This window comes from Carcharhinus amblyrhynchos, chromosome 5 (genome assembly GCF_965287045.1).
Source record: "Carcharhinus amblyrhynchos chromosome 5, sCarAmb.v2.hapA, whole genome shotgun sequence".
NCBI lineage: Eukaryota > Metazoa > Chordata > Chondrichthyes > Carcharhiniformes > Carcharhinidae > Carcharhinus > Carcharhinus amblyrhynchos.
This window is the reverse complement of record NC_137328.1, coordinates 116,117,354-116,141,066: the sequence shown is the minus strand read 5'-3', so window position 1 is coordinate 116,141,066 and position 23,713 is coordinate 116,117,354. Positions and strand designations below refer to the sequence as shown.

The 23,713-nt window shown below is 47.3% G+C and overlaps 1 protein-coding gene across 1 annotated transcript in view; it reads right to left on the bottom strand.

Annotated features, from left to right (window-relative positions):
* Positions 1 to 9,229: 9,229 nt before the first annotated feature.
* hpgd (15-hydroxyprostaglandin dehydrogenase) overlaps positions 9,230 to 23,713 on the bottom strand; it is a 65,655-nt gene continuing 51,171 nt past the window's right edge. The window contains exons 5-7 of the mRNA XM_080189453.1: positions 19,172 to 19,248; positions 17,199 to 17,362; positions 9,230 to 11,178 (exon numbers count right to left, since the gene is read on the bottom strand). Coding sequence (XP_080045579.1) covers positions 11,040 to 11,178; positions 17,199 to 17,362; positions 19,172 to 19,248 — 380 coding nt within the window. The 3' untranslated portion in view covers positions 9,230 to 11,039. The remainder of the gene's footprint in view (positions 11,179 to 17,198; positions 17,363 to 19,171; positions 19,249 to 23,713) is intronic.

Below are 23,713 nucleotides of genomic sequence, written 5' to 3'. Positions count from 1 at the left end.
AGCAAGCATTAGTCACAAGTAAGGCTTACATTAACACTGCAATGAAGTTAGTGTGAAAATCCCCTAGTTGCCACGCTCCGGTGCCTGTTCGGGTCAATGCACCTAACCAGCACGTCTTTCAGACTTTAGGAGGAAACCAGAGCACCTGGAGGAAACACATGCAGACACGGGGAGAATGTGCAAACTCCACAAGTGACCCAAGCTGGGAATCAAACCCGAGTCCTGTAGCAGGCGACGGTGCAGAGGGACCTCGGGGTCCTTGTGCATGAGTCGCAAAAACCCAGCTTGCAGGTGCAGCAGGTGGTCAGGAAGGCAAATGGGATGCTGGCCTTCATAGCGAGGGGGATTGAATATAAAAGTAGGGAGGTCTTGCTGCAGCTGTATAGGGCATTGGTGAGGCCGCAGCTGGAGTACTGTGTGCAGTTTTGGGCGCCGCACCTGCGCAACGATATTTTGGCCCTGGAGGGAGTGCAGAGGAGGTTTACTAGGCTGATACCGGAGTTGAGGGGATTGAGCTATGAGGAGAGGCTGAATAAACTAGGCTTGTACTCGTTAGAGTTTAGAAGAATGAGGGGAGATCTCATTGAGACGTATAAGATGATGAATGGGATGGATAGGATAGAGGTGGAGAGACTCTTCCCGCTCAAAAAAGACAGTAGGACTAGGGGGCACAGCCTCAAGATAAAGGGGAGGCGGTTTAGAACGGAGTTGAGGAGGAACTTCTTCACTCAAAGGGTGGTGAATCTCTGGAATTCTCTGCCCGTTGAAGTGGTGGAGGCTGCCTCGCTAAATATTTTTAAGAAGCGGGTTGATGGGTTCTTGATAAGAGAGGGGATTAAGGGTTATGGGGAGAGGGCGGGAAAGTGGAACTGAGCCACAACAGATCAGCCATGATCTTATTGAATGGCGGGGCAGGCTCGAAGGGCTAGATGGCCTACTCCTGCTCCTATTTCTTATGTTCTTATGAAGCAGTGGTGCTACCACCGTGCCACCCATGAACTGGAAACTCTTCATTTTTAAGCAGTGTCCTTTAGTTCTAGTCGCACTCATAAAGAAATTGAAATATCTTTTCAGCATCCACATTGTCAAGTCCCCTCAGGATCTTATATGTTTCAATCAAATAATCTCCGAGCTTTCCAAACTCCAATGGATACAGGCCTTGCTCAACCTTTTCTCATAAGACAACCCCTTCATTCCAGGAATTGGTTGAGTGAATCTTCTCTAAGCCGCTTCTAATGCTACGATATCCTTTCTAAAGTAAGGAGACCAAAATGTACACAGTACTCCAGCTATGGTCTCACCATAACCAACCTTAACCTGAATGCATTAATCCTGCACAACCATAGCAAAACTTCCATAATTTTGTATTTCATTCTTCTTGCAATAAACAACAACACTCCATTTGCCTTCCTCATTACTTGCTGTATCCTCAAAGCATGTACCAGAACACAATATACCTCAGGCAAGGAGGAATTGGTAGGGCTAGGGAACCGTGGTGCACCAAAAAAGTTGATTCGTTGGTTAAAAAGAAAAAGGAGGCTTATGTTCGGATGAGACGTGAGGGCTCGGGTAGTGCACTAGAAAGCTTTAGATTGGCTAGGAGGGAGTTGAAGAGTGAGCTAAGAAGGGCTAAAAGAGGATACGAGAAGACTTTGGCTGATAGGGTTAAGGAGAATCCTAAGGCGTTCTATAGGTATGTCAAGAACAGAAGGTTGGTTAGGGCAAGATTAGGGCCAGTTATAGACAGCAGAGGGAAGTTATGTGTGGAACCGGAGGAGATTGGAGAGGCATCGAACCAATATTTCTCTTCGGCGTTCACGCAGGGGGACATGGATATAGCTGAGGAGGACACTGGGTTGCAGGGGAGTAGAATTGACAGTATTACAGTTGATAAGGAGGATGTGCTGGATATTCTGGAGGGTTTGAAAATAGATAAGTCCCCTGGTCCGGATGGGATTTACCCCAGGATTCTCTGGGAGGCAAGAGAAGTGATTGCAGAGCCTCTGGCTCTGATCTTCAGGTCGTCGTTGGCCTCTGGTATAGTACCGGAAGATTGGAGGTTAGTGAATGTTGTCCCATTGTTTAAGAAGGGGAACAGAGACTTCCCCGGGAATTATAGACCGGTGAGTCTCACTTCTGTTGTGGGCAAGGTTTTAGGAAAAATTATTAGGGATAGGATTTATAGTTATTTGGAGAGTAATAAATTGATTGGAGATAGTCAGCATGGTTTTGTGGCGGGTAGGTCGTGCCTTACTAACCTTATTGAGTTTTTTGAGAAAGTGACCAAAGAGGTGGATGGGGGTAAGGCAGTGGACGTGGTGTATATGGATTTTAGTAAGGCGTTTGATAAGGTTCACCATGGTAGGCTTCTGCAGAAAATGCAGATGTATGGGATTGGGGGTGATCGAGGGAATTGGATCAGGAATTGGCTAGCGGATAGGAGACAGAGGGTGGTGGTTGATGGTAAATATTCATCATGGAGTTTGGTTACGAGTGGTGTGCCTCAGGGATCTGTTTTGGGGCCACTGTTGTTTGTAATTTTTATTAATGATCTGGATGAGGGTATAGTTGGGTGGATTAGTAAATTTGCTGATGACACCAAAGTCGGAGGTGTGGTAGATAGTGAGGAAGGGTGTCATAGTTTGCAAGAAGACTTAGACAGGTTGCAGAGCTGGGCCGAGAGGTGGCAGATGGAGTTTAATGCGGAGAAGTGTGAGGTAATTCACTTTGGTAGGAATAACAGATGTGTTGAGTATAGGGCTAACGGGAGGACTTTGAATAGTGTGGATGAACAGAGGGATCTAGGTGTATGTGTACATAGATCCCTGAAAGTTGGGAATCAAGTAGATAAGGTTGTTAAGAAGGCATACGGTGTCTTGGCGTTTATTGGTATGTAGGGTGTCGAAATTTGCTGATGACACCAAGATTGGGGGAAAGGCAAATTGTGCGGAGGGTGTGGAGAGTCTGCAGAAGGATCTAGATAGGCTGGGCGAATGGGCCAGGAAATGGCAAATGGAATTTAATGTTGGCAAGTGTGAGGTGGTCCACTTTGGTAGGAAGAATGGTAGGAAGGACTATTACTTACGTGGCGGAAAACTGCAGCAGGCGACGGTGCAGAGGGACCTCGGGGTCCTTGTGCATGAGTCGCAAAAACCCAGCTTGCAGGTGCAGCAGGTGGTCAGGAAGGCAAATGGGATGCTGGCCTTCATAGCGAGGGGGATTAAATATAAAAGTAGGGAGGTCTTGCTGCAGCTGTATAGGGCATTGGTGAGACCGCAGCTGGAGCACTGTGTGCAGTTTTGGGCGCCGCACCTGCGCAAGGATATTTTGGCCTTGGAGGGAGTGCAGAGGAGGTTTACTAGGCTGATACCGGAGTTGAGGGGGTTGAGCTATGAGGAGAGGCTGAATAAACTAGGCTTGTACTCGTTAGAGTTTAGAAGAATGAGGGGAGATCTCATTGAGACGTATAAGATGATGAATGGGATGGATAGGATAGAGGTGGAGACTCTTCCCGCTCAAAAAAGACAGTAGGACTAGAGGGCACAGCCTCAAGATAAAGGGGAGGCGGTTTAGAACGGAGTTGAGGAGGAACTTCTTCACTCAAAGGGTGGTGAATCTCTGGAATTCTCTGCCCGTTGAAGTGGTGGAGGCTGCCTCGCTAAATATTTTTAAGAAGCGGGTTGATGGGTTCTTGATAAGAGAGGGGATTAAGGGTTATGGAGAGAGGGCGGGAAAGTGGAGCTGAGCAGCGACAGATCAGCCATGATCTTATTGAATGGCGGGGCAGGCTCGAAGGGCTAGATGGCCTACTCCTGCTCCTATTTCTTATGTTCTTATGTTCTTATGATTGAATTTAGGAGTCGCAGCGTTATGTTGCAACTGTACACAACTCTGGTGCGGCCGCACTTGGAGTACTGTGTGCAGTTCTGGTCCCCACATTACAGGAAGGATGTGGAGGCTTTGGAGAGGGTGCAGAGGAGGTTTACCAGGATGTTGCCTGGTATGGAGGGGAGGTCCTATGGGGAGAGGGTGAGGGATTTGGGGTTGTTTTCGCTGGAAAGAAGGCGGCTAAGAGGGGATCTTATTGAAACATATAAGATGATTAGAGGTTTAGATAGGGTGGATAGTGATAGCCTTTTTCCTTTGATGGAAAAATCTAGCACGAGGGGGCATGGCTTTAAATTAAGGGGGGGTAGTTATAGGACGGATGTCAGGGGTAGGTTCTTTACCCAAAGGGTGGTGAGGGATTGGAATGCCCTGCCTGCTGCAGTTGTAAATGCGCCTAGTTTGGGGGCGTTTAAGAGATCCGTGGATAGGTTTATGGACGAAAAGGGATTGGTTTATGTTAGTGGGTCATTGTTTTTTAACTGGTTGGCGCAACATCGTGGGCCGAAGGGCCTGTTCTGCGCTGTAATGTTCTATGTTCTATGTTCAGTACCTGAGTTCTGCCATGTTTCTCTATTCAGATAAAATGTTACCTTTCTATTCTTACCAAAATGACAAGTTCACATTTTCCCACATTATTCTCCACCTGCTAGTTTTTTGCCCACTCATTTAACCTGTCCAAATCCCTTTGCAGATGCCTAATGTCCGCTTCGCAACTTACTCTCCAACCTGCATTTGTAACATCAGCTAAATAGGGTAGAGGTAGAGAGATTCTTTCCGCTTAGAAAGGAAACCAGAACTAGAGGGCACAACCTCAAAATAAGTGGGGGGGGTGGAATCAGTTTAGAACAGAATTGAGGAGGAACTTCTTCACTCAAAGGGTGGTGAATCTCTGGAATTCTCTGCCCGTTGAAGTGGTGGAGGCTACCTCGCTGAATATATTTAAGTCACGGGTAGATAGGTTTCTGACAGACAAGGGAATTAAGGGTTATGGGGAAAAGGCAGGAAAGTGGAACTGATCCACTTCAGATCAGCCATGATCTTATTGAATGGCGGGGCAGGCTCGAAGGCCTAGATGGCCTACTCCTGCTCCTATTTCTTATGTTCTAAACCATATATTTGGTCCCTTCATCCAAGATATTGATGTAGTCTATAAATAGTTAAAACCCCAGCACTGATCCCTGTGACACTTCATCAATTACAGCTTGCCAACCCATAAATTATCCTCACATTCTACTTCCTTCCTGTTAGTTAACCAATCCTCTGCCCATACTAATATGTTACCTCCATACCATGAGGTTTTACATTGCGTAGTGATCTTTGATGTGGCACTTTATCAAATGCCTTTGGAAATCCAAGTACATCACATCCATGTTGCTTGTTACATCCGCAAAGAATTCTAATAAATTAGTCAAACATTGGAGTGAATTTTCCCATTCCACTCGCTACGGGAATCATAACTTGCCAGAGGCAGACGATGAAAAAGTTTGTTGACCTCGGGTGGGATTTTCCAGTTTCTGGGCGAGCGCAGCTGGAAAATCCCATAGGATTTCCCATTCATGAAACCTATGAACTCTGCCCCACTGCACTGATATAATCTAAGTGCTCTGCTATAACCTTAATCATATATTTCTATATTTTCCCTGTGGTAGATAGGCTAACTGGCCCTGTCATTTCCAGCTTCCTGTCTCCCTTCTTTCCTGATAGGAGAGTTGAATTTGCTATTTTCTAATCTGATGGGATCTTTCTAGATTTGAGGGAATTTTGGAAACATACCCAATGCATCTAATTTCACCACATACACTTCTTTTAGGGTGAAATCATAGAACACAGAACTGGACTCATGTGGAGATGCCAGCATTGGACAGGAGTGGGCACAGTAAGAAGTCTCATAACACCAGGTTAAAATCCAACAGGTTTATTTGGAATCATGGGCTTTCGGAGTTCCATCATCAGGTGAGCAGAGAGTTGGGTTCACAAGCACAACTCACACTGGCAAAGGCACAATTGCAAGATAAGGATTGGAATGTGAGTCTTTTCAGGTAATCAAATCTTTACAGGTACAGACAGTGCGAGTGGGGAGGGGGATAATCACAGGTTAGAGAGGTCTGAATTGTCTCAAGGCAGGATAGTTAGTAGGATTTTGCAAGTCCAGGCCAAATGGTGGGGGTTATACACAATGTGACATGAACCCAAGATCCTGGTTGAGACCTTCCTCATACATGCGGAACTTGGTTATCAGTTTCTTCTCAGCGAATCTGTGTTGTCGTGTGTCTTGAAGGCCGCCTTGAAGAGCGCTCAAATGGTAGAGGAACAGGCCCTTCAGCCCATGGTGTTGTACTGAACATGACGCCAAATGAAACAAATCCCTTCTGCCTGCCCTTGGTCCATATTCCTCAGATCATGAGTATTGGTCAACCTTTATTCTACAATATTCTACAACCCTACAGTACAGAGAGAGGCCATTCGGCTCATCAAGTCTGCACCAACCACAATCCCACCCAGGCCCTACCCCCATACCCCCACATATCTTACCCACTAATCCCTTTAACCTAGGTATTGCAGGATACTAAGGGACAATTTTAGCATGGCCAATCCACCTAACTCGCACACCTTCGGGCTGTGGGAGAAACCAGAGCACCTGGAGGAAACCCACACAGACATGGGGAGAATGTGCAAACTCCACACAGACAGTGACCCGAGTTGGGAATTGAACCCAGCTCCCTGGAGCTGTGAAGCAGCAGTGCTAACCACTGTACCGTGCTCACCTTGCCCTGACAATTATAATTGCTTTAAGTTTCTCCCTTTCATCTCTTGATTTACAATCATCATCTCTGGGATGGTATTTGCATCTTCTATGGGAAGGCAGGCAAGTTGGGGCAATCTTGAATCTGCGTTCACCGTCTGCAGCAATGCCGGTGGAGGGGATGGTGAAATCCGGTGAGATTACGATTTCTGAATTTCTCCACCTCTCACCGGCATTGTAATCTGGCGCAGGCCCACAACAGGTGCGAACCGGATTTAAATATCTTTCATGACATTTTTATATTATTAAACATCCCCCCGCCAGATAGCGAGCCCCTAGCATATTCTCAAACCGTGCCGATGCAGCTTGCAACGGGTTCGATAAGGACATGAACCTGTCAAGGGGATCATCCAGGGGAGTAAAGGTGAGCACAGCCCCCCGGGGGGGGGGGGGGGGGTGGTGAAAGACATAGCCAGGCGATGTCCCATCAATGCCTCGTGGCATTGCCTCTTGGCACAACTTGTCTTTGTGAGACTGGCATGATCTGCACATTCCTTCTCCCAAATTCTGACCCTCTCCCTCTCTTTATAAGCTCTGCACACAAAGTCTGCCTCTCCTCTATCCCTGTTTTAAACCCTTTCCTGCTCCCTCAGAGGTACTGGTATTCTGAAATTTGGAACCACAATAGCAATGTAACCATGGCAAGTTGCTTTAATAATGCTCAATGATCCACACAAATTTACAGTCGTTGAGATTGCACAACCTTATTGCAATGAAAGCACTTTTTACTTGAGTTTTTTTTCACAAGTAGAACGATGGTGTTTGGGGACTGAGTCTTGGCCCCTCAAGGTTGCCAAGTTTCTAACATTCCCAGATCCATACCGTTCCCTGAAAAGTGCATGTGAAATGTCCGTGCACCTTACCACCTGAATGCAGATCCAAGGGGGAAATTTTCACCTGAGCTGCCCATTGGGAAAGTTAAAGGGATCGGATGTGACAACGAACATAAGAAATAGGATGAGGAATAGGCCCTTGGGCCCCTTTAACACTATACCACCTTCCAATGACTTCATGCCCGACCGTTGACCTTAGTTTTCCACTGATTCCCATGTTCCGTAATTCCCCTAGAGCCCAAACAGCAGGAATGTAGGCCATGCTAAGAAATTGTCCCTTAGTGTCCTGGGATGCGTAGGTTAGAGGGATTAATGGGTAAAATATGTAGGGATATGGGGATAGGGCCTGGGTGGGATTGTGTTCGGTGCAGACTCGATGGGCCGAAGGGTCTCTTTCTGCACTGCAGAGTTCTATGAATAGAATCTATGAATCTCTGGCCCTCTAGATGGAGAACGCCAATGACCAACAAACCTCCCCCCACCAACACCGCCCCAATCCCCTCCCCCTCCCCACCCCCAAACGAGGAAATTTCTCCTCATCTCAGTTCAAAACATCCAGCCTCTTATCCTGAGGCGAGAGGCCCTCCAAACAGGAATTCAGCACCTGTCTTGCTAAGCCTCCTCAGGTCACTCTGAAGTCACTGGTGGAGTATAATATATCAGTTCCTATTTAAAGTTGAAAGCAATGTTATTTCATAGCAACATAATAAAAAAAAACCCGTGACGGTTGTAGCAGGCAGGACAGGACCATGCAAAGGCCTGTTGATATCGGGCAGGATTTTCCAGTCATGCGGTGAGTGTGGCTGGAAAATCCCATCCATTGAATTTGCAGCAAGTGGAAACCTTCCTTCCTGCCCCAACATCATAGCTCCAATGGGGCAGTAATCACAAAAGTGATGGGTGTCACTGACAAGGTCGCAGTGAGTCAAGGGTGTTGGATGAAGAGAGGGAGGGGGGGGGGAGAAGCGAAACAAGCTGCCGGAGAACCTGTAGTTGCCTGGAAAATGGCGGGCCTGTGAACCTACAGATTTCACTAGTTTTACAGCTTGAACATTGAGTGCATACCAGACTATTTGTGGGGCTTGGTTCTGAGGCATTAAGTTGCAACAAACTATACCGCTGCTCATGGACAATGCACCGGGGGGTGGCAGAAGGAGTAACCACAAAGGGTGACGCCATCTTTTAAAGTGTCAAGCCCACTTCCGTACTCCTTTAATACATACACATTGCCTTAAGTTATTTTTAGCAGCTTTTGATAATAGATTAACCTCAATAATCTTTGGTTCCAAAGTGAGAATGGCTTTCAAACTGAGAAACACGATATTGCAATTCTAAATGTGTAAAAATAAAACTTTGCATCCTCGACAAAAAATGTTTCAAAAGCTCCAAGCCTCATTTTTAAGTTTGCCCACCCAGGCAGAGCAGGGAGGGAAGTTTTGAACAGATTGGGAGGTGGGCTACTTTCCCATTCTACCCCCTTCCCAATTTAACTGAAAGGAATTTTAAATTTCAGGTAGCAAAGCACGGGCTTCTTTAAACATATCAACGGAGCTGGATGACGCCAGTGGGGCCTGATGTGCAACTCTAGCCTGAGGCCTGGCTGAGCAGTGGTAGTTTTCCCACCAGGCCAAACCTGAACAATGCCCAGGGTTAGGAGAGGCTGCCTGATAGGTTTGGGGGCGGGGGGGGGGGGGGGGGGGGGGTGCGGTGGGTAGGGGAAGGACAGATCTATGACCTGGATGATCCTCTAGATCCCATCAGGAAATCTTTGGCTACCACGTGCACTTTTCCTTCAACATGGATTCTTCTCCATCTTGATAGGCTCTGTACACCGTGTCCTACTGAATCTTAAAGGCCCTGAGACTTTGTGGAGGGTACTCGTAGTTCACCTTTCCGCCCCAAGCAACTCCAAACAAGAGCCCTGGCAGATCCCTGCGCTAGGCCGAGACCAGGTGAAGCCCAGGTAGGTCAGGTCCTACACCACTTTTCCAAGGTACAGAGGTCACACAGCAGGAGGGTCGGAGAAGGGCCCGACCGTTCCCCCTGTCAGTGTGTGAACTTGAAACTGATGATGTTGGGCTGACGGTGGCAAAGTGGTTACCATTGCTGCCTCACAGCGCCAGGGACCCAGGTTCAATTCCAGCCTCGGTCACTGTTTGTGTGGAGTTCGCACATTCTCCCACCCTCTGCGTGGGTTTCCTCCAGGTGCTCCAGTTTACTCCCATAGTCCAAAGATGCGTGGGTTAGGTTGATTGGACGTGTTAAATTGACCCTAGTGTTGGGGAGATTAGCAAGGAAAATGTGGGTTAAGGGAATAGGGGTTGTGGTTGATACAGACTCGATGGCCAAATGGTCTCCAACTGCAGGGCAGAGCTTCTATGAATTTAATACTCACTCCCTTACAGCACTGTTACACTGCAGCAGCTCAAGAAGGCAAATCAGCACCACTTTCTCAAGGGATGGGCAATAAATGCTGGCCTAGCCAGTGGCACACCTCCCCGCAAATTAATTAAAAAGAACATTGCCATGATAAGGAATCATAAAGCCTAGAAAGACATTGTTTTGGCTCATTGCACTTGAGCTAAACAATGGGGCAAGAACAGAATAGAAAGAGAGGTCTGGATATAAACAGGTGCAGAGGATTCAGGAATATCTGAAAATGCGTCTACTGTCATTGACAGGTTTCCCTGCTCAAAGCTCAGCCTGATTGGCTGATTTAACCTTCAGGCGGGCAGGAGGGGACTTTGGAATAGGCAAGTAAGGCCCATGGATGCAATGAAGCATTCTGGTTACTCTTAGCCCACAAGCAGTGCTATAAATACACTTGCTTTCTCCCTGAAGATTTCCATGCCTCCTTTGAGTTATCAGGTATGCCCAACAACTGGGAAACCTAGCCAACCAAGGCTGGACTCGTCAACCCTGCCAATATTTAAAAGGTCAGCTCACCTCCTGTGAGATTATTGGCCTTCTTGCCCTTGTCCTACCTCAGCAAAGTCTGGAAGTGGGGTTGGCATTCAAGTATTCAGAATTTTAGCATGTGTTCTGACCCCAATCCACCAATTTTTGGGACTTAAAATTCAGCCCAGAAAACACCAAAAGAAAAGCCTACCTATGGATAAAAAAAATTAGAAAATAATACAATGTATGATAATATTATTTGTTTAAAAAGTCTTGGAAATTGGGGGAAAAAAAGCGTTGCGATTTTAAGCTCCTCAGTGTCCGTCTAAACTATAATTGTGCAAAATGCACAATTATTTCATGTTGCAAGTCCCTTTTGATTATAAAAATGGAATTAAATAATTTAAAGAAATAAAAGGTTAATATGCTTTATGCAGGCCAGGGCAAAAAGATATTCAGGAAAATGAGCAACTTGTGGCCATTGGGCATTTGTGTGAAGGCACAGTTTCAGCTGCAAGGGTTTTATTTTCACTCTGAGTGTTCATAGAGGGAACTCAGAATTTGCAAACTGCGTCATTGGCAGGATTGGCACTGTAGTATCACGGGCAGGACACGCTTTATTTCACTTCTGGCTGCTTCAACATGGTCTCGTAGACCTCAAAGTGGATTCCCTTCGTCTTGGTTATCTTCATCACTGCCCCGTTCAGTTCCTCATCTTCGATTATTTTCATCAGTCCCTGAACGATTAACGATGGTCTGCAAACCACAACATTTCGATTTTAGTGTTTTTTAAAATTCACATGGGCCTCGCTGGCTTGGTCAGCGTTTATAGCCCATCCCGAGTTGCCCTTGGAGGGTAGTTGAGAGCCAACCACATTGCTGTGGCTCTGGGAGTTACATGTAGGCCAGACCAGGTAAGGACAGCAGATTTCCTTCCCTGTAGGACATCTGTGAACCAGATGGGTTTTTCTGACAATCGGCAATGGTTTCATGGTCATCCACAGATTCTTAATTCCAGATTTATTTTAATTAAATTAAAATTCTACCATCTGCCCTGGCAGGATTTGAACCTGGGTCCCCAGAACACAAGCTGAGTTTCTGGATTAATAGGTCCAGTGATAATACCACAAGGCCACGGACTCCCTTTAAAACTGGGTTTCTTTGTAAACATTTCTACATGCACCAGCAGTTTAAAGTTTATTCGTGTCACAAGTAGTCTTACATTAACAATGCAATGAAGTTACTGTGAAAACCCCCTAGTGTTCACACTCCGGGTACACGGAGGGAAGATTTAGTCTTGCCAATGCACCTAACTAGCACGTCTTTTGAACTGTGGGAGGAAACTCACACAGACACGGGGAGAACGTGTAAACTCCACACAGACTGTGATCCAAGCTGGGAATCGAACCTGAGACCCTGGTGCTGGTGCCAATGCGCCATTAGGGGCATCTCCTTAAATACAAGAGAATGAGGGGTGATCTGGCTGTGGCGTTGTCAATGCTGAGAAGGATTTGATAGAGTGGGTACAGAGAAACTATACCCTCTGGTGGGGAAATAAGAAGAAACAGGAGAACATAACCTGTGGAATTCTTTACCACAGAGGCCTGTAGAGGCTGGAGTGTTAAGGTTGAGACAGACAGATTTTTAATCAGTAAGGGAATCGACGGTTATGGGGATAAGATAGGAAAGTGAGGATTATCACATCAGATCAATCTTGATCTCATTGATTATGTCCACTGGAATCTGGAAGGCTGAGAGGCGATCTCATAGAAACTTCTAAAATTCCAACAGGCTTAGACAGGGTAGATTCAGAAAGAATGTTCCCAGTGATGGGGGAGTCCAGAACTAGGGGTCATAGCTGGAGGATAAGGGGTAAACTGAGGTGAGGAGAAATTTCTTCAGCCAGAGGGTAGTGAATGTCCAGTGACAATACCACTGTGCTACTGCCTCCCTCTGGGATCTGCTGGCCACGAGGCTGCAAGCCTCTGTAGAGCCTTCTCCTGGAAAGAAATGTGTGGTTTTAACTGGTGAACAAGAATTATTACATTAGGGTTGCCTGCAGCTCTAGATATCATTACTCCACAGCATGGATCTAATTTGAACCAAATGGAATCATCACAGAACCAAGTCAAGGTCAATACCATTGAACACGCAGTCAATGACAAAGCCCCAAGATGTGATGTTATGCTCAGATGTGATCACTGGCTAGTTTTCTGCTCACTGAGGTAAGGAACCTTATTAGAGGTGCATGCTGCATCCATGTTCCTCTGGCTATCAGCCCCATCTTCCAGACTCAACTCATGCCCAACTCCATCACCCGTCCTGTTTCACATCCCATTCAGCCATCGCCCCAGCAATTGCCAGTTTGGATTGGCTCCCGGTCCTGCAATGCCTCAATTTTAAGATCTGATTGTTGTGTTCCAATCCCTCCTCAGGGCCCCTAATCACGCTAGGGACCCGGGTTTGATTCCCAGCTTGGCTCACTATCTGTGTGGACTCTGCACGTTCTCCCCGTGTCTGCGTGGGTTTCCTCTGGGTGCTCCTGTTTCCTCCCTCAGTCCGAAAGATGTGCTGGTTAGGTGCATAGGCCATGTTAAATTCTCTCTCAGTATACCCAAACTGGCATCGGAGTGTGGTGTCTAGGAGAGTTCCACAGTAACTTAATCGCAGTGTTAATGTAAGCCTACTTGTGACACCAGTAAGTGATCTTTTAACTGGATAAAACCACTGGAATAAAGCCAGATAAAAGCCACACGCAAAGCATAATCCTCCACCATTCTGGCCAACTCCAGCATGATGCCACCTCCAAACACATCTTCCCTTCACTCCCTCTGTTAGCATTCCCCAGAGGCCGTTCTCTCTGGGATAACCTAGTCCACTCCTCCACCATACCCAACCCCTCTTGTATCACTCATGGCACCTTCCCTTTACCTCTTCTACGCTCACCATCCAAGGTCCAAAACATTCATTCCAGGTTAAGCGGCGATTCGCTTGCACCTCTTTCAATTTGGTGAATTACACTCGCTGCCCCCAATGTGGTCTCCTCTATCTCGGAGAGACCAAGCGTAGGCTGAATGGTCACCTTGCTGAGCATCTTCGGTCTGTGCGCAGTCAGGGCCCTGACCTTCCTGTTGCTTACCATTTCAACATACAATCCTGCTCCCATGCCCACATGTACGTTCTTGGCCTGCTGCGGTGTTCCAGCGAAGCTCAATGCAAACTGGAGGAACAGCATCTCATCTTCCGGCTAGGCACTTTACAGCCTTTCAGTCTTAACATCCAATTCAACAACTGCAGGTGATTTGCTCTACCCCACCTCTCCCCCTTTGTTTTCATTGTATTTTGTTTAAATTTTTACTGTTCTCTACCTTATATTTCTTTATTGTCTTCCTTCATTTTTCTCCCCCCCACAACTCTTTCCCCCTACTTTATCCCCCCCCCCTTACCTTCTCTCCCGCTTTCCTTCCCCTTTTCTAAATCTTACCTCTGCCCCGTCCATTCCTCCCTCCCCCAGTATCTTCAGCTGTCACAGCTCTCGACTCAGCTTCTCTGCTGTTTGGCCGTTCACGTCCTTTTATTCTCTCTGTGGACCGCCATTGACAGTCTTTTCCTCTGGTTTCTGTGGCTTTGACTCATCTTTCATTCCCCCCAGCCCCCCTGCAGTATAAATATCCCCCACTTTCTACACCTTTTAGCTTTGACAAAGGATCACCTGGACTCGAAACGTCAGCTCTTTTCTCTCCTTACAGATGCTGCCAGACCTGCTGAGATTTTCCAGCGTTTTCTCTTTTGGTGACAGACTTTTAACAGTCTGATAACTCGGCATTCCTCCAGTTCTGGCCTCTCGTGCTTTACCCATTCCCTGCTCCTTTCCACTGGTGAGCTCGCCTTCGGCTGTGTATCCCATCGTTAAAATGATCCACCTCCTTCTTATCTTTTACGAGGCTCCTTAAAACTCTGAGACCATCCCTTTGGTCATTTGTCGACAGATCATAAAAGAATCCTTACGGTGCCATTCAGCTCATTGAGCCGTCACTGACAACAATCCCGCCCAGATTCCATCCCCACAGTCCCACCTATTTACCCTCTAACCTGCGCATCCCGGGACACTAAGACACAATTTAGCGTGGCCAGTGTACCTAACCTGCGCATCTTTAGACCATGGGAGGAAACCGGAGCACCTGGAGGACACAGAAGACTCCGCACAGGCTGTGACCCAAGCTAGGAATCGAATCTCGGTCCCTGGTGCTGTGAGGCAACAGTGCTAACCACTGTGTCACCGTGCTGTTCCTGCCTGATTATGTTCTTGTGAACAACCATGGGGCACTTTTTTACATTGAAGGTACCAAATCATAGAACCCCTACAGTGCAGAAGAGGCCATTCGGCCCATCAAGTCTGCACCAGCTCCCTGACAGAGCACCCCACCTTGACCTTCTTCCCCACCCCATCCCCGCTACCCATAAATTTCTTATGGCCAATCCACCCAACCTACCTATCTTGAGGCATGAAGGGGCGATTTTGCATGACCAATCCACCTAACCTACACAGCTTTTGACTGCGAGAGGCCCCTGGAGGAAACCCACACGGACAGGGGGGGGAAAAAATTGTGCAAGCTTCACACAGACAGTGACCCAAGCTGGGAATCGGACCGGGGTCCCTGGCTCTGTGAGGCAGCGCTGCTAACCACTGCGCTACCGTGCCGCCCAAGGCAAGTTGTTGATGCTGGTTGCGTCATTTCCCATCTTTTCCCCAACCAGTATCATCAGCAGCAGGCGACGGTGCAGAGGGACCTCGGGGTCCTTGTGCATGAGTCGCAAAAACCCAGCTTGCAGGTGCAGCAGGTGGTCAGGAAGGCGAATGGGATGCTGGCCTTCATAGCGAGGGGGATTGAATATAAAAGTAGGGAGGTCTTGCTGCAGCTGTATAGGGCATTGGTGAGGCTGCAGCTGGAGTACTGTGTGCAGTTTTGGTCGCCGCACTTACGCAAGGATATTTTGGCCTTGGAGGGAGTGCAGAGGAGGTTTACTAGGCTGATACCGGAGTTGAGGGGGTTGAGCTATGAGGAGAGGCTGAATAAACTAGGCTTGTACTCGTTAGAGTTTAGAAAAATGAGGGGAGATCTCATTGAGACATATAAGATGATGAATGGGATGGATAGGATAGAGGTGGAGAGACTCTTCCCGCTCAGAAAGGACAGTAGGACTAGGGGGCACAGCCTCAAGATAAAGGGGGTGCGGTTTAGAACGGAGTTGAGGAGGAACTTCTTCACTCAAAGGGTGGTGAATCTCTGGAATTCTCTGCCCGTTGAAGTGGTGGAGGCTGCCTCGCTAAATATTTTTAAGACGCGGGTTGATGGGTTTTTGATAAGCGAGGGGATTAAGGGTTATGGGGAGAGGGCGGGAATGTGGAACTGAGCCACGACAGATCAGCCATGATCTTATTAAATGGCGGGGCAGGCTCGAAGGGCTGGATGGCCTACTCCTGCTCCTATTTCTTATGTTCTTATGTTCAAAGCTTCAAACTCAAAGAATACAGTTCCAGATATGTTGGTTTAGCGCAACGTTGAACACGAATTTCAAAAAGCAAACTGAAGTATGAAAAGAAACAACTTGCTGAGCAAAACAACATTAAGTAATAAATAAAGCAGAGTTTTATAAATGGGTGAGCTTGCACATAGCCAGAATTTTACCACACCACCAAAAATGGAATCAAAGCGGGTGAGGGGTACACCATGGAAAGGTCCGTTGGCCTCGAGGGGCTTCAGAATGAGCAAGGCCGTAAAATCCTGCCATTTGCCCAGCTCACTCCCAGTCTCAGGGTGCTCACACACTCACCCCCACCCCCTGTGTGAGTGGGTGTGACTGCATGATGCTATGTGTGTGTGTGGGGGGGAGGGCGGGTGAGAGTCCTGATCCAGGCACTCAGCCACATTGCTGTGGCTCTGGAGTCACACGTCCACCGGAGCGGGTAAGGACGGCAGATTTCCCTCCCTCAAGGGCAAAGATCTATCGCGGTGATGCCCCGATACCCCACCTCGATCACTGGCCTCCCTCCCTCTGTCACCATACCCGGCTGCAGAGTGGCAGCAGGACCCCCACCCCCACCGCCCAGCAGCTCCACCCCAATTAGGCCCCGCCCCCTTTGGCCCCATCTCCGGTGGGCAGTGCCAAGGTGCCCCCCTGGGCTGTGCTGGGGGAGAGGGGGGAGGGGGTCAGGCTGGCATGGTCAAGCTGGCAATGCCCAGGGGGGCACCCATCCCTTACTCGCGACCTCTTGCGGGGTCTCCATGGCGCCCCCTTCAAACCAGCGGGGTTGGGCTGTCAGATCCCGGGTCATGGGAGTTATTGTTAAACCCACTTGAGTGAAACACTCTTCGTGGTCGGAGGGGGCGGGGAAGGTACTGGAGAGGCCAGCGGGCTCAGAGACCTCTGTCCCAGGTCCCAGGTCGCCATGACTATAATTTATTCAGCTTTGTGGCAAGTTCTGGCACGGAGCTGATGACGTCGGAAATCTGGCAACCTCAGATGCGTGGAGGCTGTGGTGCGTGCAGGGAGCATGGCTCCCCCTTGAGTCTCCCGGGATAATTGCGCCCCCACCCACCCCCTGGGTTTTCAAATATCAAATTTCACCATCTGCCACGGTGGGATTCGAAACCAGATCCCCAGAGCATTACCCTGGGTTGCTGGATCACTAACCCAGTGGCAATACTGCTATGCCACCGCCTCCCCATATAAGTTTCATTACGTTACATTTTCATCCCTAAAACTATACTTACTCCAGTATTCCGTAGTGTTCAATCAGGTTTTGGACAGCATCCTTGAATATATAATACTTTCCCATAATTTGCTCAGAATTGACAGAGTCCAGAAGTGGTGTAGCAACAAAGGCTGGGCAAATTGTGTTGATCCGAACTCCATAGTCCAAGGACTTTGATGTTGCCTGAAAAGGAAGCCACTGCAGAGTTAACATTCGCCAGACACTGCGGTTCTGCTGAGTGCACCTTGTGCGCAGAGAAACAAGAACAAGCACATATTGGTTAACACTGCTGCCTCACAGCACCAGGGACCCGGATACGATCCCCGGCTTGGGTCACTGTCTGTGCAGAGTCTGCACGTTCTCCCCCGTGTCTGTCTGGGTTTCCTTCGGGTGCTCTGGTTTCCTCCCACAGTCCGAAAGATGTACTTGTTAATTGCATTGGCCACGCTGAATTCTTCCTCAGTGGAACCCAAACAGGTGCCAGAGTGTGGCAATGAGGGGATTTGAAAAGGTCGAAAGCTTAAAGTTTTTAGGTGTCCAGATTACCAACAACCTGTCCTGGCCCACCATGCTGACATTATTATTAAGAAAGCCCACCAACACCACTACTTTCTCAGAAGACAAAGGAAATTTGGCATGTCAGCTACGACTCTCACCAACATTTACAGATGCACCATAGAAAGCATTCTTTCTGGTTGTATCACAGCTTGGTATGGCTTCTGCTCTGCCTAAGACCGCAAAAGGTCGTGAATGTAGCCCAATCCATCATGCAGACCAGCCTCCCATCCATTGGCTCTGTCTCCACTTCTCGCTGCATCGGCAAAGCAGCCAGCATAATTAAGGACTCCAAGCACCCTGGACGTTCTCTCTTCCACCTTCTTCCGTCGGGAAAAAGATACAAAAGTTTGAGAACACATACCAACCGACTCAAGAACAGCTTCTTCCCTGCTGCCATCAAACTTTTGAATGGGCCTATCTCACATTAAGTTGATCTTTCTGGACACCCTAGCTATAACTGTAACATGACATTCTGCACCCTCTCCTTTCCTTCTCTATGAACGATATGTTTTGTCAGTATGGCATGCAAAAAAAAATACTTTTCATTGTCTGCTAACACATGTGACAATGATAAATCAAGTGGTCACAGTAACTTCATTGCAGTGTTAATGTAAGCGTCCGTGTGACACTACGAATTATCTTTAAATTCTTTTTACAGTACTTGCTAGTTTATCCTCATAATATTCCCCCTCCTTATTTTCCTGATCATCTTCTGTTGGTTTTATACCTTTCCCTATCCTCAGGCTTACCATTAATCTTTGACACATTGTGTGGTGTTTTTTTTCTTTCAGTCTAATACCATCCTTAACTTCCTTGGTTAACAATGGTTCATTAATTCCCTTCAGACAATCCTTCTTCCTCACAGTGACAGATCTTTGTCATGAGTGATGGTTGAGGTCAAAATGCAGAAAGCTTAACTCTCTGCTGACCAGGTGAGTGGAAAGGTCCATTTTTTTTATTCATCTCTGGGACTTGGGTGTCACTAGCTGGCCAGAATTTATTGCCCATCCCAATTACTCTTGAACTGAATGGCTTGCTGGGCCATTTCAGAGGACAGTCAACCACACTGCTGTGTCTCTGGAGTCACAAGTAGGCCAGACCAGATAAGGACGGCAGATTTCCTTCCCTAAAGGGGCATTAGTGAACCAGTTGGGTTTTCCCGACATTGATTTCATGGTCACCAGTAGATTCTTAATTCCAGATATTTTTTATTGAATTCAAATTCCGCTGTCTGCCATGGCGGCACCGAACGCCGGTACCCAGAACATTAGCTAAGTTTCTGGATTAACAGTCTTGCGATAATACCACTGGGCCATCGCCTCCCCTTTTCATCACTTAGTGCAAGAAGTTGTGTATCGAGACAACAGGCTTGAAGGCATCTAAAAACATGGCCACCACTGCACCAATGAGACTGGGAGAAAAGAATGTACTCACTGCGATAGACCTTGTGAATCCCACCACGCCATGTTTTGTGGCTGTGTACACTGGTGCATGTGGTGATGGGAATAAACCTAAAGCAGAAATAGAGAAATAAAAAGAATGGAGTTTACAACAACACCTTGCATTTATATAGCGTCTTTGATGTGGTAAAATGTCTCAAGGTGCTTCAGAGGACTGTTACCAAACAAAATCTGATTCAGGCCACATGAGGAGATATTGATATCGGTGATTAACATCATAGACCATAAGCCCGTAAGATATAGGCGCAGAATTAGGCCACTCAGCCCATCAAGTCTGCTCCTCCATTCAATCATGGCTGATTTTTTTTTTCTCATCCCTATTCTCCTGCCTTTTCCCCATAACCCCTGATCCTCTTATCTATCTCTGTCTCAAAGACACTCAGTGACCTGGATTAAAAGAGGTAGGTTTCAATGAGCGTTGTAAAGCGGGAGAGAAGATTGAAGATACGATGAGGTATACGGAAGGAATTCCAAAGCTATGAGCCTAAACAGTGCCAGGGACTCGGGTTCAAATCCTGCCTCGGGTCACTGCCTGTGTGGAGTTTGGACATTCTCCCCATGTTTGCGTGGGTTTCCTGCGGGTGCTCTGGTTTCCTCCCACACGTCCAAAAACGTGCAGGTTAGGTTGATTGGCAACACTAAATTGGTGTATCTGATCAGGCGCCGGAGTGCGGCGAGTCGGGGATTTTCACAATAACTTCATTGCAGTGTTAATGTAAGCCTGCCTGTGACACTAGTAAATAAACTTTAAATATGCAGCGTTAAAGGAATAGAGGGGTTGTTGTCAGTGCAGGCTCAAAGGGTTGAAAGGCCTCCTTTTGCACTGAAGGGTTTCTATGATTCCGTGATATTCATACTGGAGTAGAGGTTATAAATTTTCAATGGGTCCAGGAGGTCAAGAGTGATAAATGAGTTAGGCTTGGTGCAGGATGGGATACAGGCAGCCGAGCTTTAGATGAGCTGGTACTTAAGGAGCTTGGAACAACAGGAGGTTGCCGCGGACAGCATTAGAATATCAAAGGTTTTAGCAACAAGAGGGATGGTGGTGGGTGATGATATTAATTAGGAAGTGGCTGGTCTTGGTAATATGAGGTTGGGCTAAAGAAGACATTGATGATATGAACAGCCTGGATAAGCCTTAGAGTCTGGCCTTGGAGGGCGACGGTATGAGTGGCAAGATTTTGAGACGGTCACATAGAAAATGATTTTGATCTCCGTATTTAAATTGGGAAAGTTGCGACAGTTTGTCAGACCACGTAGGCAATTGGGAAGGGTTGGGGGTGGGGGGAGGATGATGCCATAAATGGTGAAGACTTTAATTTGGGAGTTGATGTCTGTATGGAAGCTCCATATCTGCATATGATGCCACCTAGTGGTTGCATGTGGTTCATAGAATCCACAGTGCAGAAGGAGGTCATTTGGCCCATCGATTCTGCACCAACAACAGTCCCACCCAGGTCCCATCCTCGTAACCCCATTTATTTACCCTCCTCATGCCCCTAACACTAAGGGGCAATTTATCACGGCCAATCAGCCTAATCTACATATCTTTGGAGTGCGGGAGGAAACCGGAGCACCTGGAGGAAAGCCAGGCAGACATGGGGAGAATGTGCAAACTCCACACAGGCAGGCACCCGAGTCCTGAATTGAACTCAGGTCCCTGGCACCATGAGGCAGCAGTGCGAACCACTGCGCCACCGAGCCGTGGAAGATGACAAGGTGGTCAAGGATAAATATTTGGGAGAAAAGCTGGCGATGTTCTTGCTACAAAGAAATGGGTCAAAGTGGAAGCATGTGAGGGCAGTCCTAATGAGCACGAGACTTGGGAAAGGGAGGTGCAGTCATCTGTGTGGACGGTTTCCAGAAGCTCAGGAAAACAAGGTGACATTGTGCAACACAATTAATTCTGACTCTAGTCACAGATGTAACCATTCCTGATTTGCAATGTTATTATTCACTGAGTCTTATTCTTCTGCCGTGGCCCCACCTTAGTGACCTGGACGTCTGCCACTATTATTTTCTGTGTTGTAAAGCCATTTTACACTAGATTGTGTACAACCTGAGTCTAGCTGAGCCATTCCAACTCAGCATCTTGCTCTCATGCCCACATGTCCATTCTTGGCCTGTTGCAGTGCTCCAGTGAAACTCAAACTGTAGTGGGCACCACCACCTCATCTTCTGACTAGACACGTTACAGCCCTCAGGGTGCAATATTTGTGTGAACTTTTCGCTCCGTCTTAACTTTTTTATGTTTTGTTTGGGTTGGATGATCAGTCATGATCATAATGATTGGCAGGGCAGGCTCGAAGGGCTGAATGGCCTCCTTCTGCTCCTATGTTCTGTGTTTCTATGTTTTCTTTGTTTATCCCAATGCAATCTCCCCCCTCCCCTACCCCGCTTCCCCTTCACTGGGCCATCTGTCACTTGTTCCTAACTCTGACCCTTGATCTCCGATTAACAAATTCTAATATTTTATCTTAATGCCTCCTTAGTTTTATCCTTGGCACTCCCTTTGTCTTGTGCCCAGGCATCTTTGTCAATCTCTCCTTAGTTCTGACCTGTTCTGTCCTATCTCCTCCGCTCTCCAACTAGATAAATCATCGCATTCTACCCCTCCTCAGTTCTGAAGAGCAGTCATCCAGACTCAAAACATTAGCTCTTCTTTCCTCCCTCCACTGGTGCAGTCAGCCCTGAGTTCATCCAGTATTTTCTCTGCTTTTATTTCAAACTTGATCCAACCCACTTCACGTCAAAGAAATTGGTAGCCTGGATAAACCACAGCATTTGGGAGATTCACCAACATTTCTCTAAAATTGGTGGTGCAGTGGACAGTGAATGTCTAAGATTACAATGGATTTTGATCAACTGGGCCAGTGGGCCGAAGAATGGCAGATGGAGTTCAATTCAGATAAATGACTTTTTGGTAAAATAAACCAGGGCAGGATTTGCACAGTTAATGGCAGGGTCTTGGTTCTCTCCGGTGAGGATGATGTACAGTCCCCATCTTTGAACAGACTCAGTATACGTGAATTCTCATTTTAGTATGATGATTTGGTTCCTGCCCTTACTGGGGTAGGAATGCGCCTAAACCACCGCTCTCCAGTTCCTCTCTGCTCCAACACAATCTGCGCCATACGCAACGTGGCTGGAAAACCGTGGCCAACATCTCTGCTAATGCAGAACTCCCTTCGCCCTGGGCTGAAATGTTTGCTGGGAGTAAATTCTCAAGCCCTGGAGGCAACCTTGACCCCATAACCTTCCAACTCAGAGCTGAGAACTGGCTAAACCAATCAAAGGAGGTTTCTCAAGGTGTCAGAAGTTTGATTGGATTTCGATTTATTATTGTCACGTGTATTAACACACGGTGAAAAGTATTGTTTCTTGCGTGCAATACAGACAAAGCACACCGCTCATAGAGAGGGAAATGAGAGCGTGCAGAATGTAATGTTACAATCATAGCTGGGGTGTAGAGAAAGATGAACTTAATGCAAGGTAAGCCCATTCAAAAGTCTGATGGTAGCAGGGAAGAAGCTGTTCTTGAGTTGGTTGGTACGTGACCTCAGACTTTTGTATCTTTTTCCTGACGGAAGAAGATGGGAGAGAGAATGCCCGGGGTGCGTGGGATCCTTAATTATGCTGGCTGCTTTTCTGAGGCAGCGGGAAGTGTAGACAAAGTCAATGGATGGGAGGCTGGTTTGCATGATGGATTAGGCTACATTCACGACCTTTTGTAGTCTTGAACAGAGCAGGAGCCATACCAAGCTGTGATACAACCAGAAAGAATGTTTCCTATGGTGCATCTGTAAAAGTTGGTGAGAGTCGTAGCCGACATGCCAAATTTCCTCAGTCTTCTGAGAAAGAAGTGCAGCAAGATGGAAAGATTTAAGAGAATTCTTGAGTCTGGGGCAAGGCAATTGCAATGCTCTCTGGTACTGCGAGTAAAAAGGAGGGAAGAGGCCGGAAGCCAGTGAGCAGAGGACCTGACTGAGATGCAGGGCCAGAAATAGTTACGTGGCAAGACCAAGCAACATGTATTTATACAGATCTTCAAATGTCACTAAACGCGCTGGCTAAGCTTCAAAAATGGCTTTAAACGGACAACTTCAGCAGCCAATTTGTACACAGCAAAGGCCCACAGAACAGCAATAAGTGACCTGGTAATCTGGTACAGTGGTGTTGTCTGAGGGATTAGAATCGATCGGGGAAGTAGGAGAGTTTGCCTGCTCTGCTATGTACAGATAAGGTGGGACAAAGCGAGTACAGAGGGATTCTGCAGTATGCTTCAGGCACACTTCTTGTACGTGGACAAATTTAACTTGACACCCTGCCTAATCGAATTGGCAAACCTCTGCACTGCTCCCTCACGCTCCAAGTGTTTAACCACAAGGTGATCAGGCTTGCGCTGCTCTGACTAGTTGCCAGTGACGCAGCTCAAGAAAGTACTTAAAAACAATGCCATCAATCTCTAGAATAATAGAACCCACAGCATCGTTACAGTGTGGAAGAAGGCCATTCA